Source organism: Falco cherrug, chromosome 3 (assembly GCF_023634085.1).
Source record: "Falco cherrug isolate bFalChe1 chromosome 3, bFalChe1.pri, whole genome shotgun sequence".
In the NCBI taxonomy this organism is placed as follows: Eukaryota; Metazoa; Chordata; class Aves; order Falconiformes; family Falconidae; genus Falco; species Falco cherrug.
The window spans coordinates 46893777-46905955 of NC_073699.1; the positions used below are offsets into that span (position 1 = coordinate 46893777).

Genomic DNA, 12179 nt, shown 5'->3' on the forward strand with positions numbered 1-12179 from the left:
GAAACAAGGTTTGTGTGGAACAGCAGGAAGCCTCATAAGCCTAATGAGGGTAATGAGACAATTACAGCATGTAGCGGTCTCAGGTTTTAGTCCTTTCTGTACCTTCTGGGGGACAGAGATTTTCATTTGAGGTCCTTCTGCCCTTTATTTCTGTGCAGTGCCTAAACAGCTGGACAACACTGGAAACAGCCTCTGCTCCCTTGCAAATGCCTTTTACAGTGAAGTAGCATATTCAGATTAAATTAAATCAATGTTTCAAATATCTCTCGTTCTAGCTGATGCAGCAGAAGAGTGCAGCTTTGTGAGGGAATTGGTATTTCTTGGGACTGAAATAAGATGCAGTTCGGATCCTACAGAGTTTTCCTGTACAGTTAGGAGACAAAAGACACTCCAGTATTGCACCAACTTTTCATGTGCCACAGTTGGTTTAGTGTGATATCCTAACCAGAAGGAATTTGCTGTCTTTTACCCACATGGACATCCCCTGCACTTAGGCATATCTCCTGTCATTGAACCTGGGGAACATGGCTTTTCAGGTAAGATATTAGACTCGATGAGCAGCAAAACCTTCATTGGGGTAGGCAAATGCAACAGTTACTGAGATAAAGAGGAACTAAAGGTGGCACAGAAGGACACAAATTAGCCAGACATGCATTTCAGATGAGTCACATCTGAAAACCTTTTTTCTTTATATAAGATACTGACTCATAGATTTTTTTTGACCAAACTTGCCAACTAGAAAGAACTGACCTTTCATTGTCCTTTAACTTCACATAGTGTGTATGGTGAGAAAGGCAGACCAAAATTCACCATCAAGTTCCAGAATTTGTTGATGTGCATGGAAATAATGCAGCATTGCAAATCTAGGGTTGAGCTTTTTGAAGAGGAGATGAACACTGAGGCAGAGCATGAACTAACATGATATACAGCATGGAGTCACTATGAATGATCTGTGGTTATAGCTCTTACACCTTCTGTTTCACCTTTCAGTACTTTTCCCTGTTTTATCTGTCGTTAATGAGTGTAGGTCTAGTAGCTTCTGCTTGGGCAGCCATCCCTTACTGAAACTAAGCTTGTTAAAACAATATAAGAGCCTGAGTGGACTAGAATTCAAAGGGTTACTTGGTCATTCAAGCTCTCAACATCTTCCTCAAAGACTTTCACACCGATCAAGTTTAGTAAATGACTGCATTTGTGCTGCCCTAACCATACAAATATTGGCATACCCAAATAATTTGCCTGGATTCAAGTCTTAACATGATAAATACTGTAGTTAAGTCACATGTTTTTCTTTACTAAGTGTAAACATCCTTAAATACCTTTATTTAAATATCTCAGTCTAATTCTAATATTTCCAATTTCAAATTAAACATTTTTTAAGTACTATGCAAGCTGCACTTTCTTTTGAATGTGATGAATATGAATATCTCATCAGAAATTTATTTATTTAAAAGCTTAGTCACCCAATCTTCTAAATATTAACACTACCATATAAAATATTTAAAATATGTCTGACAAAATTCAGTGGCAGATACACTGACATCACTGAGAGATACACAACTATAACAACTTTGCTGTCCCTGCACTGTACTTAGCCCTCTCTGCTCTCATGTGGCCAGATCCTCTCTTGGCAAATCTGTTGGAAAATTTACAAATCATCTGCTGGAGGGTGACACTGATTCAAGAAAGACTTTCCAGACTGCTTTATATTAATAAAAGTTATTGATAAATAACAATTAAATAATATAAATGTATCCAATACAACTTCCTTTACTTTGTGGTAGGGAGAGATGGATGGTGTGGTCTGGGTACCTTTGTCTGTTAAAGTGGGTAGAGGGAGCATCATGTGACAGCTAATAGTCGTGCCCAGCTCACTGCAGGAGGTTGGTTTGATACTGTTGTGGTGAACATCACAGTAAAGAATGCAACAGAACAGAATAGAACAGGATAGAATAGAATAGAGCAGAAGCCAGCAAAGGTACAGCAATCTCACACTGGCTACTGTGTTGTTGGTCAGTCACAGGAGCAAAGCACTGCAAAGATGACAGTAGCTGCCTGCATCCCCTTTTCCCTCCTGCCCTACAGCAAGCACAGCTTCACACTGCTCACAGCATTTCCAAGGATCTAGTTTGTATTCCTAGACTTAATCGCTTCATGTTCCTTGGATTCTTCTACTTTTATTGTCTAAAAGAAGGGGAGACAATATCGTCTCTCTCGAGTGTCTTTCTGACTTCGTTTCTTTTGATGAAAAGCTATTGATTCAGGTGTGTTTGAGTGAACCTGTGAATATACTGCTGACTCAGGAATTCTTTAGCATCACTAAAATAAATGTGAAATGCATGATTGTTTTCCTTATGTAAATAACTGGTGAAATAGAAAATGGTTCTGTTGTTATTTGCGAAAAAGCAGTGAAGGGATAATACTGTTATCGGGAGATGTGTGCTAGAATATTTGACTTGTATCTCCTAGATTTCATTTGTCTGCTGTCAACCTATACCTGCTGTTAAGCGTTAGACACTTTAAAAAAGAGAAAAAGATAACGCAACTTATTCACCATTAATTCTTTAAAATGAGTCACTATTAAAAGCTTAATTGTTTGCTGAGAGGGTCCAAATTAGTGGACTTTGCAAGATCAAACAAAATTGAAGATATGTGTCCAAATTAAAATGGAAACATGCATCCAGAATATACCAAATGAACATGTATGCTCCTGTAATAATAATTTTATTATCTTCAGCTTCCAGGCCAGACTTTTAATTATGACCCTTTATATCAGTGAAAACCATGTATTCAGGATTAAAAACCTATTTCTTTAACTAGTCTAGTTAAAGACTGTGGTTTGATATATTCTATGCTACAACTTTTATAAAAACCAGAGAACACTTCTAATAACACTTTTCTAATTTCATGGTTCAGTGCACAGTCAGTAAAGATTTAAATAATTCAGAAAGAAAGCCTATTCTGTTTCTTTATTAGAAGTTTGAGTCAGGAAAATTCTTTGACATTTAATAGGTTTTTAACCCTTTTAATAACTTCTTATAATGAAATTTATTGGATGTTGTTTTAAATAAAGGGTTATTATATTAGAGTAAATAGCAGTTGGTAGTTTTTTATGATTAGTTTTGAGACCTAGGCCCTGTGTGACTCAAAGGATATTAAAACATAAAGTAGAAAAGAATGTTAATAGTCCCCAAATTAACTGTGTACCGAGAAATATAGAAACTGTATATTGCTGCATTCTTGTCATTATATGATCATGCTATAAAATTTTGCAGTTGAATTTTGAGTATATAATTGTTTTAAAAGAGCTGAAGATCACTTACAGAACCAGTACTATATAAAACAACCTGAAGTGGTTTAATTTTTAACAGAATGATTTTGAAAAGATTAGAGTAGTAAATTTAATAGGTTGGTGGGATGGTTTTTTTAGTTTGGGGTTCTTTTTACATATGAGGTTTCTGCTTTTTAATTTTAAAACTGTTTTCCTAATCAACAGAAATTTTGAATGATCCTTTCATTTTATCCTGAAAACGCACTGGGCGTAGTATATAAAATACACTTGTGTACAACACTAAAATATTCCCCAAACACCCACTTGAAAACTTAGTCTTTCATTATGCAGTTAGCTGATACAGAAGAGAATTATAAAAATGAGATGATGAAAACACACATCCCTTCCTCTGCTCAGTGGTGCTTTGAGTTATTCCTTTTAATGTGTTTTGAATGGTTCTCTGTGGTCATTTTAGAGTAACCTTAACTCTCATAACAGATCTTTCTTTAGCACTCATTCTCTTATATATGTGCTAAGAGAAGACGTGCTTGCAGATATGATTTCTGCTTTAACTGAATGGAAACAAACATCTGATAGCACGTGGGTCTTGGGGTTTGATCAGCCTTCGTTCATAACAGGACATACATGACAGTTACCAGTTTTATCCACTCTAATCAGAGAATCCAAACTTCTTGTCAGATTTCAGCCTTCTAAATATTGGGGTCACTTTTGGCTTTTCTCTGGTGTACAAATGCAGATGTTCAAGTTATCTTGAGTTTTAGGTTATCTCACTGAATAGCATCACCATGTTGGAAACCAACACATGAAACTGCATGGTTTGCTTTAGATTCCGTTGCTATTAATCTAGGATCTTAACCACCAACATGCACTGAGTAACTGCATGGGCATTTCTGTATTTTTACACACTTTTATGTTTAAACCTAGCTGTGATTGATTGTGTGATTAATATTGCTTGCATTTTCAATCATTTAAAAGAATTATGAGGGTTTTTTTGGTTTCACAAGTGTTTATTTTGATCATAAGTGGTGGATGTGGTCTCACAAACACAATTCCTTCTCTGTGTGCCAGCTCTCACAAACCTGTCTGGCAACTTAATTTTATCTTTTCTTCTCTTTTGAAACCTTGACTTGGAGAGTCAAGTGATTATGTAGGAATTCCATTTTTTTTTCTCTCTTTTTAATGAGCATCTCTGTGTCACTCTAAAACATCTTGCAGATGTGCATTGGCTTATGGTGGAAGGCAATTAAAACACCTAAATTAAAACAGTAAAATTTCTAACCTTTTCAGGAGGTTGGCACAACTGAGGCTAGTGCTACCTTTTAATGTGGCATAATTTGGGAACTAACAAACATTCAAATTTAACATGGTACAGGTAGTGACACAAGTTGACCTGGGAATATGAGTGAGAATATGACTAATAACAGAAACACCTTCTGCCTACCAAAGAATGTCTGCAATGCCTACATGGTGACTCCGTTGGGTGACACCAGTGAAGAAGGAAGCACACTGTGGTTATCTTTATGGATAACACTTAAGATCCCCTGGGGTTTTCTCCCAATATTTTTTTTTAATTAATTGATTCAAATATAGCTTCTTACAGTATGAAAAGCTATTGCTCTCTGACTTACCTTGACTGCTTAGACAAGGAGCAAAGAACTGTCAACCTTCCACAGTGTCCATCAGAAATGTTCATAAGAACTCTCAGCTAGTAGAAAACTAAGCAAAAAACCTTGTAAGACCTGATGGGGTAATAGAAATAATGCCTGCTGTGCCTTGATACGAGTTTGCCCAGGGTAGTGAGATATGTATTCTCCACTTGCTTCAGTGAGTAAGACCTGTGTATTTTTTCTTATGTTTTAATGTTTTCATCACCGGTGTGTAATCCCCAGTGTTTCTTGCATATACTTAGACCTGTTGTATTTACTTCGATCTATTAAGGCAACCTGTCTTTGTTCTTTGATGTAATGATAACATTTATTATAAATGAATTTAAATAGGGAGGGACAATTTGGACTTTTACAGCTTTTCAGAGAGATGTTGCATCACAGTTCTTAATTATAACAAAAATAATGTATTTTGCTAACAGCACACTCCTTTTGAAACCACCTGCCCAATGCTTCTCAGACAAAAATTATTTCCTTCCTAATGCCACCTTCTGGGATGTTAGTTGAGTCCTGCAGTGTGGCTCTTTCTACATCTTGCATGTGTTAACCAGCTTGTATCGAAAAGACAGATAATTAGGGGGGGTTTAGGCTACACACTATATCCTGTGAGAGAGTAAGGGTTCTATCTGAATGCTGTGTCAGATAAGAATATCTGTATTTTGTGAACTTTGGGGCACAATATTTCAAGAAAGATGAAGAACTATTGGACATAGTCCAGAGGATAGGAGGAAGAATGATCAGAGGTGTAGAAAACACAGCATATGAAAAAAGTCTTTCAATCTTTGGGTTTAGTTGTTTGGTCTAAAGAAGAAAAAACTGAAAGGAAATTCATAATACCCTTCTAGTGTGTACAACTTTTCTGTAAAGGAGAAAAACATTCCGCATGTCCACTGGGAGCAAAGCAAAAAGTAGTAGGTTTAAATTACAACAAAGGAGATTTAGGTGAGACATTACAGAAAAAAGCCCTTTCCACTGTAAGGATAGTTAAGCACAAGAATTGCCTAGGGAGGTTATGAAGAGGTTAGACAAACATCTGTCAGAATGATTTAGGTATAGCTAATCCTGCTGTGAGATAGATGTTGGACTAAATAACCTTTTGAGGTTCCTTCTAGCACTATTTTCTGTGATTAGGATACTGTATTCACATTGTCCTGCAGTAAGATGTTTCTGTGCAGGGATGATATCACTGTATTCTGCATTGCATGCTTTGCTTTGGTTTTGCTTTAAGCTGATGGGGAGAATGATGGTCTGATGTTTCAAGCACTTTAGCTTTTTATTCTTACTACCTTAGAAGCTTTGAGCAGGGCATTAGGAGCTTTTTTTCAGCCAGACAGCCCCGTACTGTTTTTCCACTAAACGTGTCGTAACAGTTATTGGTATACACCTCAGAATTAGTAGCTTTTACTATGTCAAACACATGGGTGGATGCTCAGCTTCTGCTTATAAGCAAAATGCAAACAGAAAAAAAAAATAGCCATGAAAAGAAATGTATCATAGCTTCCCCTTTAGTAAAACCAAAATAAAACCAATCATGTTCTAAAGCTGAATATAACCCAAGTTGTGAAACATCCTGGAACTGACAGATGGAGACTGATATTAAAGTGCCAGATATTATCATTATTACCTCATCAGAGAGACCATTGAAGGCATCAGTTTAAGACTGTCCCTATCCTTTGTAACACTCAAACTCTTTAACTTTGTTCTTCCATTTGGCGCTCTGCCACCCAGCAGGATTTGTATTCAGCTTTGCATTCAGCAGGAGTGTGTTCGCAATATTGCTTCTGCATAGTGAATATGGCTCCAGCACAGCTACACATTGGTGGGTTTTGTAAAACTCCATCTGGAGGAACAAGAAATAAGAAGCTTCTGATTTTGAAGTAGTTTAGAAGAAATTAGTCATACTCTGCATGTTGACAGAGAGTGTGTCTTGATAGTGCCACTGCTCCTGCAGAGACAGGTAGTGACGGTGTTTGAAACGGGAGTGTACTGTCACACGACAGCAATGACCCAAGTATGTGGTTTTCATGAGTGGGACTGTTCTTGAACCCAACAGGGAAGATGGAACAGTTCTTGGTTTGTTGATCCTTCAGGAACCTGAAGGTTCATCATCACATGTTTTCCATGGTGTAATCTCATAGCTTTTCATAGTTACATGGTTAGTTGCCTGTTCTTATTCAAGGGATAAGCAGTTTCCATTTTCTTAGACAATCCCTTTTTTTCACTAGGAAGGGACAGGATGAGGGAAGACAGGCTCTGCAGTGCGTGGCAGAGAGGTGAGCCAGAAACCTCGTCTGCAGATGTGGATCCTCCTTGGTGAGGGCCATAGCTCTGTGCAATGGACTTGCACTGGTATGTTCTCTGCAGGCAGGTCCCTTAGGTGAGGGTTTCCAGCTTAGTATCTAAAAGGCAACATGTACTGTTAAACAAACTTACTTGCCGTAAGCAAAGTAAACTTTTACAAAACCTCACTTGGTTTTGTAAAAGTAGCCTGGTATTCATCTGATTTAAAAATTCAGAAGACAAGTTGAATTCATGTGAAAAGGGAAATACTGGGTTTTTTCTACTGCACTACCTCATTTTGCAGTCCTCAGAATTTCACTAGTGAAGGGTTGTCTGGCAAATATATATATACACACAGACACATACATGTGTTGTGTATGTGGATACATCCCGTACTGTCCAGCTGGTGTCATGTTATCTGAAAACAGAGAATGTTCTGTGACAGGGCTAAAAGTGAATCACAGACTGTTTAAAAATATATATTTTTTAAAGACAAAAACCACAATATTCTGTAGTATCTATCTGATAATATTTGAAGTTCATATAAAGAGTTTTTAATAAAGGAGAGATAATTTGAATAATAGCAACTGTATTATATTTTACTTGTGGAAGAGTAATTAAAATTATAACCTTTGCCCTGCTTTCAGAGGAAGATACTCTGCAAGTTCATTCTAAATAAGAGTTGTCAGGAGTTTCAAATTGTGCTTGTTTCCTTTCTACAGTTCATAAAATCATTAGGATGCATATTCTTATTAAAAAGTGGTCTTCCTTGTTCAGCTTTTCATGAGGGAGTTTATTTCCAGCCCCATCATGGTGCTACCCCACGAAAGCACAAGGCATTTGCAAGTGGGGCAGCGTGGGCTCGGCCCCTGCTGGGTGGTGGGCACCGTGGGGAGGACACACACCCACGCTGAGGCTCAAGCGCCACAGATGGGGTGAAGGGAGGGCTTTTGGAAGGGTTCTGCCTCCCTCTCCCCAGCACGCAAGGGACTGGGTGAATTTCCACCCACTGCCCACTCACCCAGCACTGGCTGAGAGGGCCCGGGACAGCCCACACTCCCACTCCCCCTTCCCCAGCTGCTGCCCAGCTCAACAGCTGGATCCAGAGCAAAACGGCTGAGCAGCAGTTACAGCGTCCCTGGCACAACCGTTTTGATGTGGGTTGTCTGCCAGAAGCAGAGATAATGATAGCTTTCAAGGCTAATATGTTTGGCAAGGAGGGGAGATGATACTGGAGGGAAGGGAACAAGAAGTCAGTAGCAATCTTTAAAAATATAAATGTTTGCCAGGATTCAAATTTCAGCCTTTGATTGATCTCATACACTGTGCTGTCTCTATTCCTCTGGTGCTTTAGTAGTCAATAAATGAACTTGAACATGTTTGTATCGACAACCCTTTTTTACCAAAAGCTATTAATTTCTAAAGCAATATAAATACAGGTATAATTGTGATGTCACATTGTCAGAATCCATTTCAAATGCTTTTCAGAGACACACATACATGTAAAGTGGTAAGTATGCCATAACTAATGGTATTATTAGTTTGATTTACTGCCAGCCAGTCAGCTTTACAAAAATCAATCCCCAAGCTCATAAACTATGTCCCTAAAATTGATATATTTTTATGCTATCAATAGTAAGAGAAAAGGTGAAGTTACAGGTTTATCTTTTCTTTTTCTGTGTGTTACCCGTTGAAAGGTATCTTACAGATTGCTGTGATGTATAGGAGTGTGTGTATGAGAGAGAGAGAGGTTATAGAAGTCACAAGCTATAAAAACTTTGTAAAAAAAATCTGAGTGATCTTTAGACAATTCAGATGACATGTCTAACAAAGACTGTCAGTAGAATAAATGTGGTTATGTTAATATATTGAACCATTAACGCATGTCCTTTTCATAATGGAACTTACACAATGGTACTTCCTGTCAGATTCCCCTCGATACGTACGGCATGTTTGTCTGATGCACAGAGAGACAACTATATCTATTTCATTTCAGCTCTGAATTGACACTTCAATTTTAAATCACCCACAGAACACCTTAGCTTAAATCTGAGCTTCTCCCTAATACTCTTTGCTATTTGTCATGTTTCTGTGTGAGTATACTGAAAAGATGTTAAAGGCAATCTGCTGTAGTGTGTGTATGGTGCATTTGACCTCTGGACAAGAAAGGAGTTTCATCCTCCAGTGCTTTTAATTCTTATCCTTGCAGAGACTGAATTTGTTGCTTGCATTAAAATAGTATGTCTTGTTAATGCTAAGAAGCGGTGACCCACATAGCACAATGGATTCATTTGTCAATCCCACGATTTCCAAGCTTTCCGTTCATATATGTCCTAGCAGCAAATCAACTCAGAAATCATTTAATCAGTCTATCAATGCATCCTTCTTCTCATTCGTTTGAATCCTGAAAATTCCAGTATCTCGTTGGGCAACACCAGGCAAAATAGATTTGGACCTAATAGTAGATGTTCAAGTTCTGAAAACTGCAGCTCCCAAATTCAAAGCTTACACACAAAAAAATCCTAAGAAGAAAAGTAGGATCTGGAAATTGTTTTGAATTTTTAGGATATTCATGTTTTGATCAATTTCTGAACTTCAGAGTGCAAACCTGTCCCTGTTTGTTAGCATTTCTGAAATACTCTACATGCAGTTACAAAAAGCAGTGCCCTTTTGTTCCCCCTGTAAAGAAACAAGCTTTCATTGCTTTTTGCTATTCCCATGGGCTGAGGCTAAAGCCCGAATAGTTTATAACCATCAGTGTTATGCAAATGTCAATCATATCCTTACTCTGTTTATTTCCAGTATTTACATGTTTATTGAAGTATTTGCCATTTCTTTTAAGCCTTATATAGCAAATCAGGCCAATCGAGGTCTAAGGAACAGAACTCTTTATTAGTGATATGCTTAATACAGTTTTTTTCCTCTTGTAGATGCAAGATTTACGGAATACAGAAGGAGCCCAGTATAGTTCCCATCCTCAGATGGCAACCATGAGGCCAAGGGTTCAACCTGCAGATATTAGGCAGCCAGGAATGATGCAGCATGGGCAGCTGACTACTATTAACCAGTCCCAGCTCAGTGCACAGCTTGGTTTGAATATGGGTGGAAACAGTGTTCCTCACAACTCGCCCTCTCCACCTGGAAGCAAATCTGCAACCCCTTCACCATCCAGTTCAGTCCATGAAGATGAAGGAGAAGATAGCTCTAAGGTAGGCTTAGATGCTAGGATTACTATGTAAATGGTGGATATTTTAGGACCTGCTAAATGAATCGTATGGCCACAATTATTAAGGTGATACTTTATACATTATGCATGGTTGACTGAAGTGAATAAAGGGTTATGAATACAGAACTTATAATTTCCAGTCATTTCTTCACATAGCTTGAGTAAAGGACATCATTCCTCTTCATGAGAGCAAACTGGAATTCTGTAAAACACTCAAAGGATAGCCATTCCTTTAGGTCTTTAAGATAAAGGTTGAGTATTCTCACTTGCATAGAAGGGATGTTTGTTCCCAGTTAAAGATCAAGTTACTGCTATAAAAAGTATGAACAGTCTGTACAATATGCTAGTCTTTGCTACTTGGTCACAGGATGAGTAAATAGAACACCATAGCAATCAGAACAGAAAGATCCTCTACGAACTGTAAAAGCCTTACCTTGAAAACCTTGAAGACCCATTATGCATATATACTTTGAGAGGTGCCGACACTCCATCATGACATATTTAAGTTTCCTTTTAGTGTTGGTACAGGCATGAAGTGATAATGCATTTACATAATAAATTACTTTAAAAGATAAATGTCAATTTATATAGCAGGTTTGGCATGCAAAAACCTCCCAAACCTCATAAAATCCTGAAAACCACCCAAAAAATACACAAGTATATTATTTTAATTTTGCAAACGCAAAAGCTGAGACACAAAAAAACCTGGAACTTAGCACAAAGTCATCCCATAAACCAGGAATAGAGCATATTGAAATTGAGAACCTCTAGCTCTGTGTTAAGGTCACTGCAAAATAGCTGTCGTGTTAGAGCAGTCCTGTAGTGTAGTGTGTACAATGGCCATATTTTGTGGGGGAAAGTTGCAGACTTACAAGAAATGTGAAGAAAACATATAGTGAGTCACTGAGGAAGTATAATCCAGTCAAGAAATGTAAGTCTGATTTGTTTTCATATTATATTGTTTTTCATGCCTCAAGCTATAAAATAATCATGTAATTGGAGACATATGTTCTACTACATTTTGAATAAATTCTGATTCAAAAGTTTTATTTCAGGACTTTCCTGTGATTTCACAAACTTTAGGTTTTAAAAATTACTGAATAATTCATACATTTTAAATGAGCACTTTCTTACTGAGGGAGACTTTAGAATACAGCTATGTAAAAATAATTCCAGGCAGCTTTTACTTTTTCAGAATAATTTATTTCCTACTCCTGTTGCTTTGCTAATATTTTTACATATATTGGTGGGAGTGTGCAAGATGCTCTAAACTTCTGGAGAAAACATCCACTCAAATAATTAAGGTGTCCTTTCTGCTTCTAACCAATATTTCAGTTATTTAGCCTACATTTTTCTTGTACTTTTTCACTGCAACACTTTGTGCTAGAAAAAACCTACAGATGTGGTTTTGTGCAGACAGTACTCATCTGAAGCTAATGTTTTCAATAAAGAAATACTAAGCACTGCAGACCAAGTAAAGCCTAGCCCTTTTTTTGTGTAAGCCAGTTTACATAGTGTTCAACTTTTTAACAGGCCATGTTATTTTAGAAACCTCTCTTTAAAATTCTCTCATGATCCATCTAAGCAGAAAAAAATGAAAAAAGGCACAAGACACAACACAAAATTAAATTTGGTGTGCTGAAATTGATACATTGCCTGAAAATTCAATAATAATCATTTCTCTGCTAAGAGAAAAGTTGTAAAGACTATTAAATTT

At 37.3% G+C, this 12179-nt stretch overlaps 1 protein-coding gene across 5 annotated transcripts in view; it reads left to right on the forward strand.

Annotated features, from left to right (window-relative positions):
- The window catches only part of TOX (thymocyte selection associated high mobility group box), a 225191-nt gene that overhangs the window by 169156 nt on the left and 43856 nt on the right, over positions 1 to 12179 (forward strand). For 4 of the 5 annotated variants that reach the window (XM_005443215.4, XM_027811164.2, XM_055705181.1 and 1 more), the window contains exon 4: positions 10167 to 10445. The exons of the other annotated variant lie outside the window; for it this stretch is intronic. In XM_005443215.4, coding sequence (XP_005443272.1) covers positions 10167 to 10445 — 279 coding nt within the window. The remainder of the gene's footprint in view (positions 1 to 10166; positions 10446 to 12179) is intronic. 5 annotated transcript variants of the gene reach the window in all.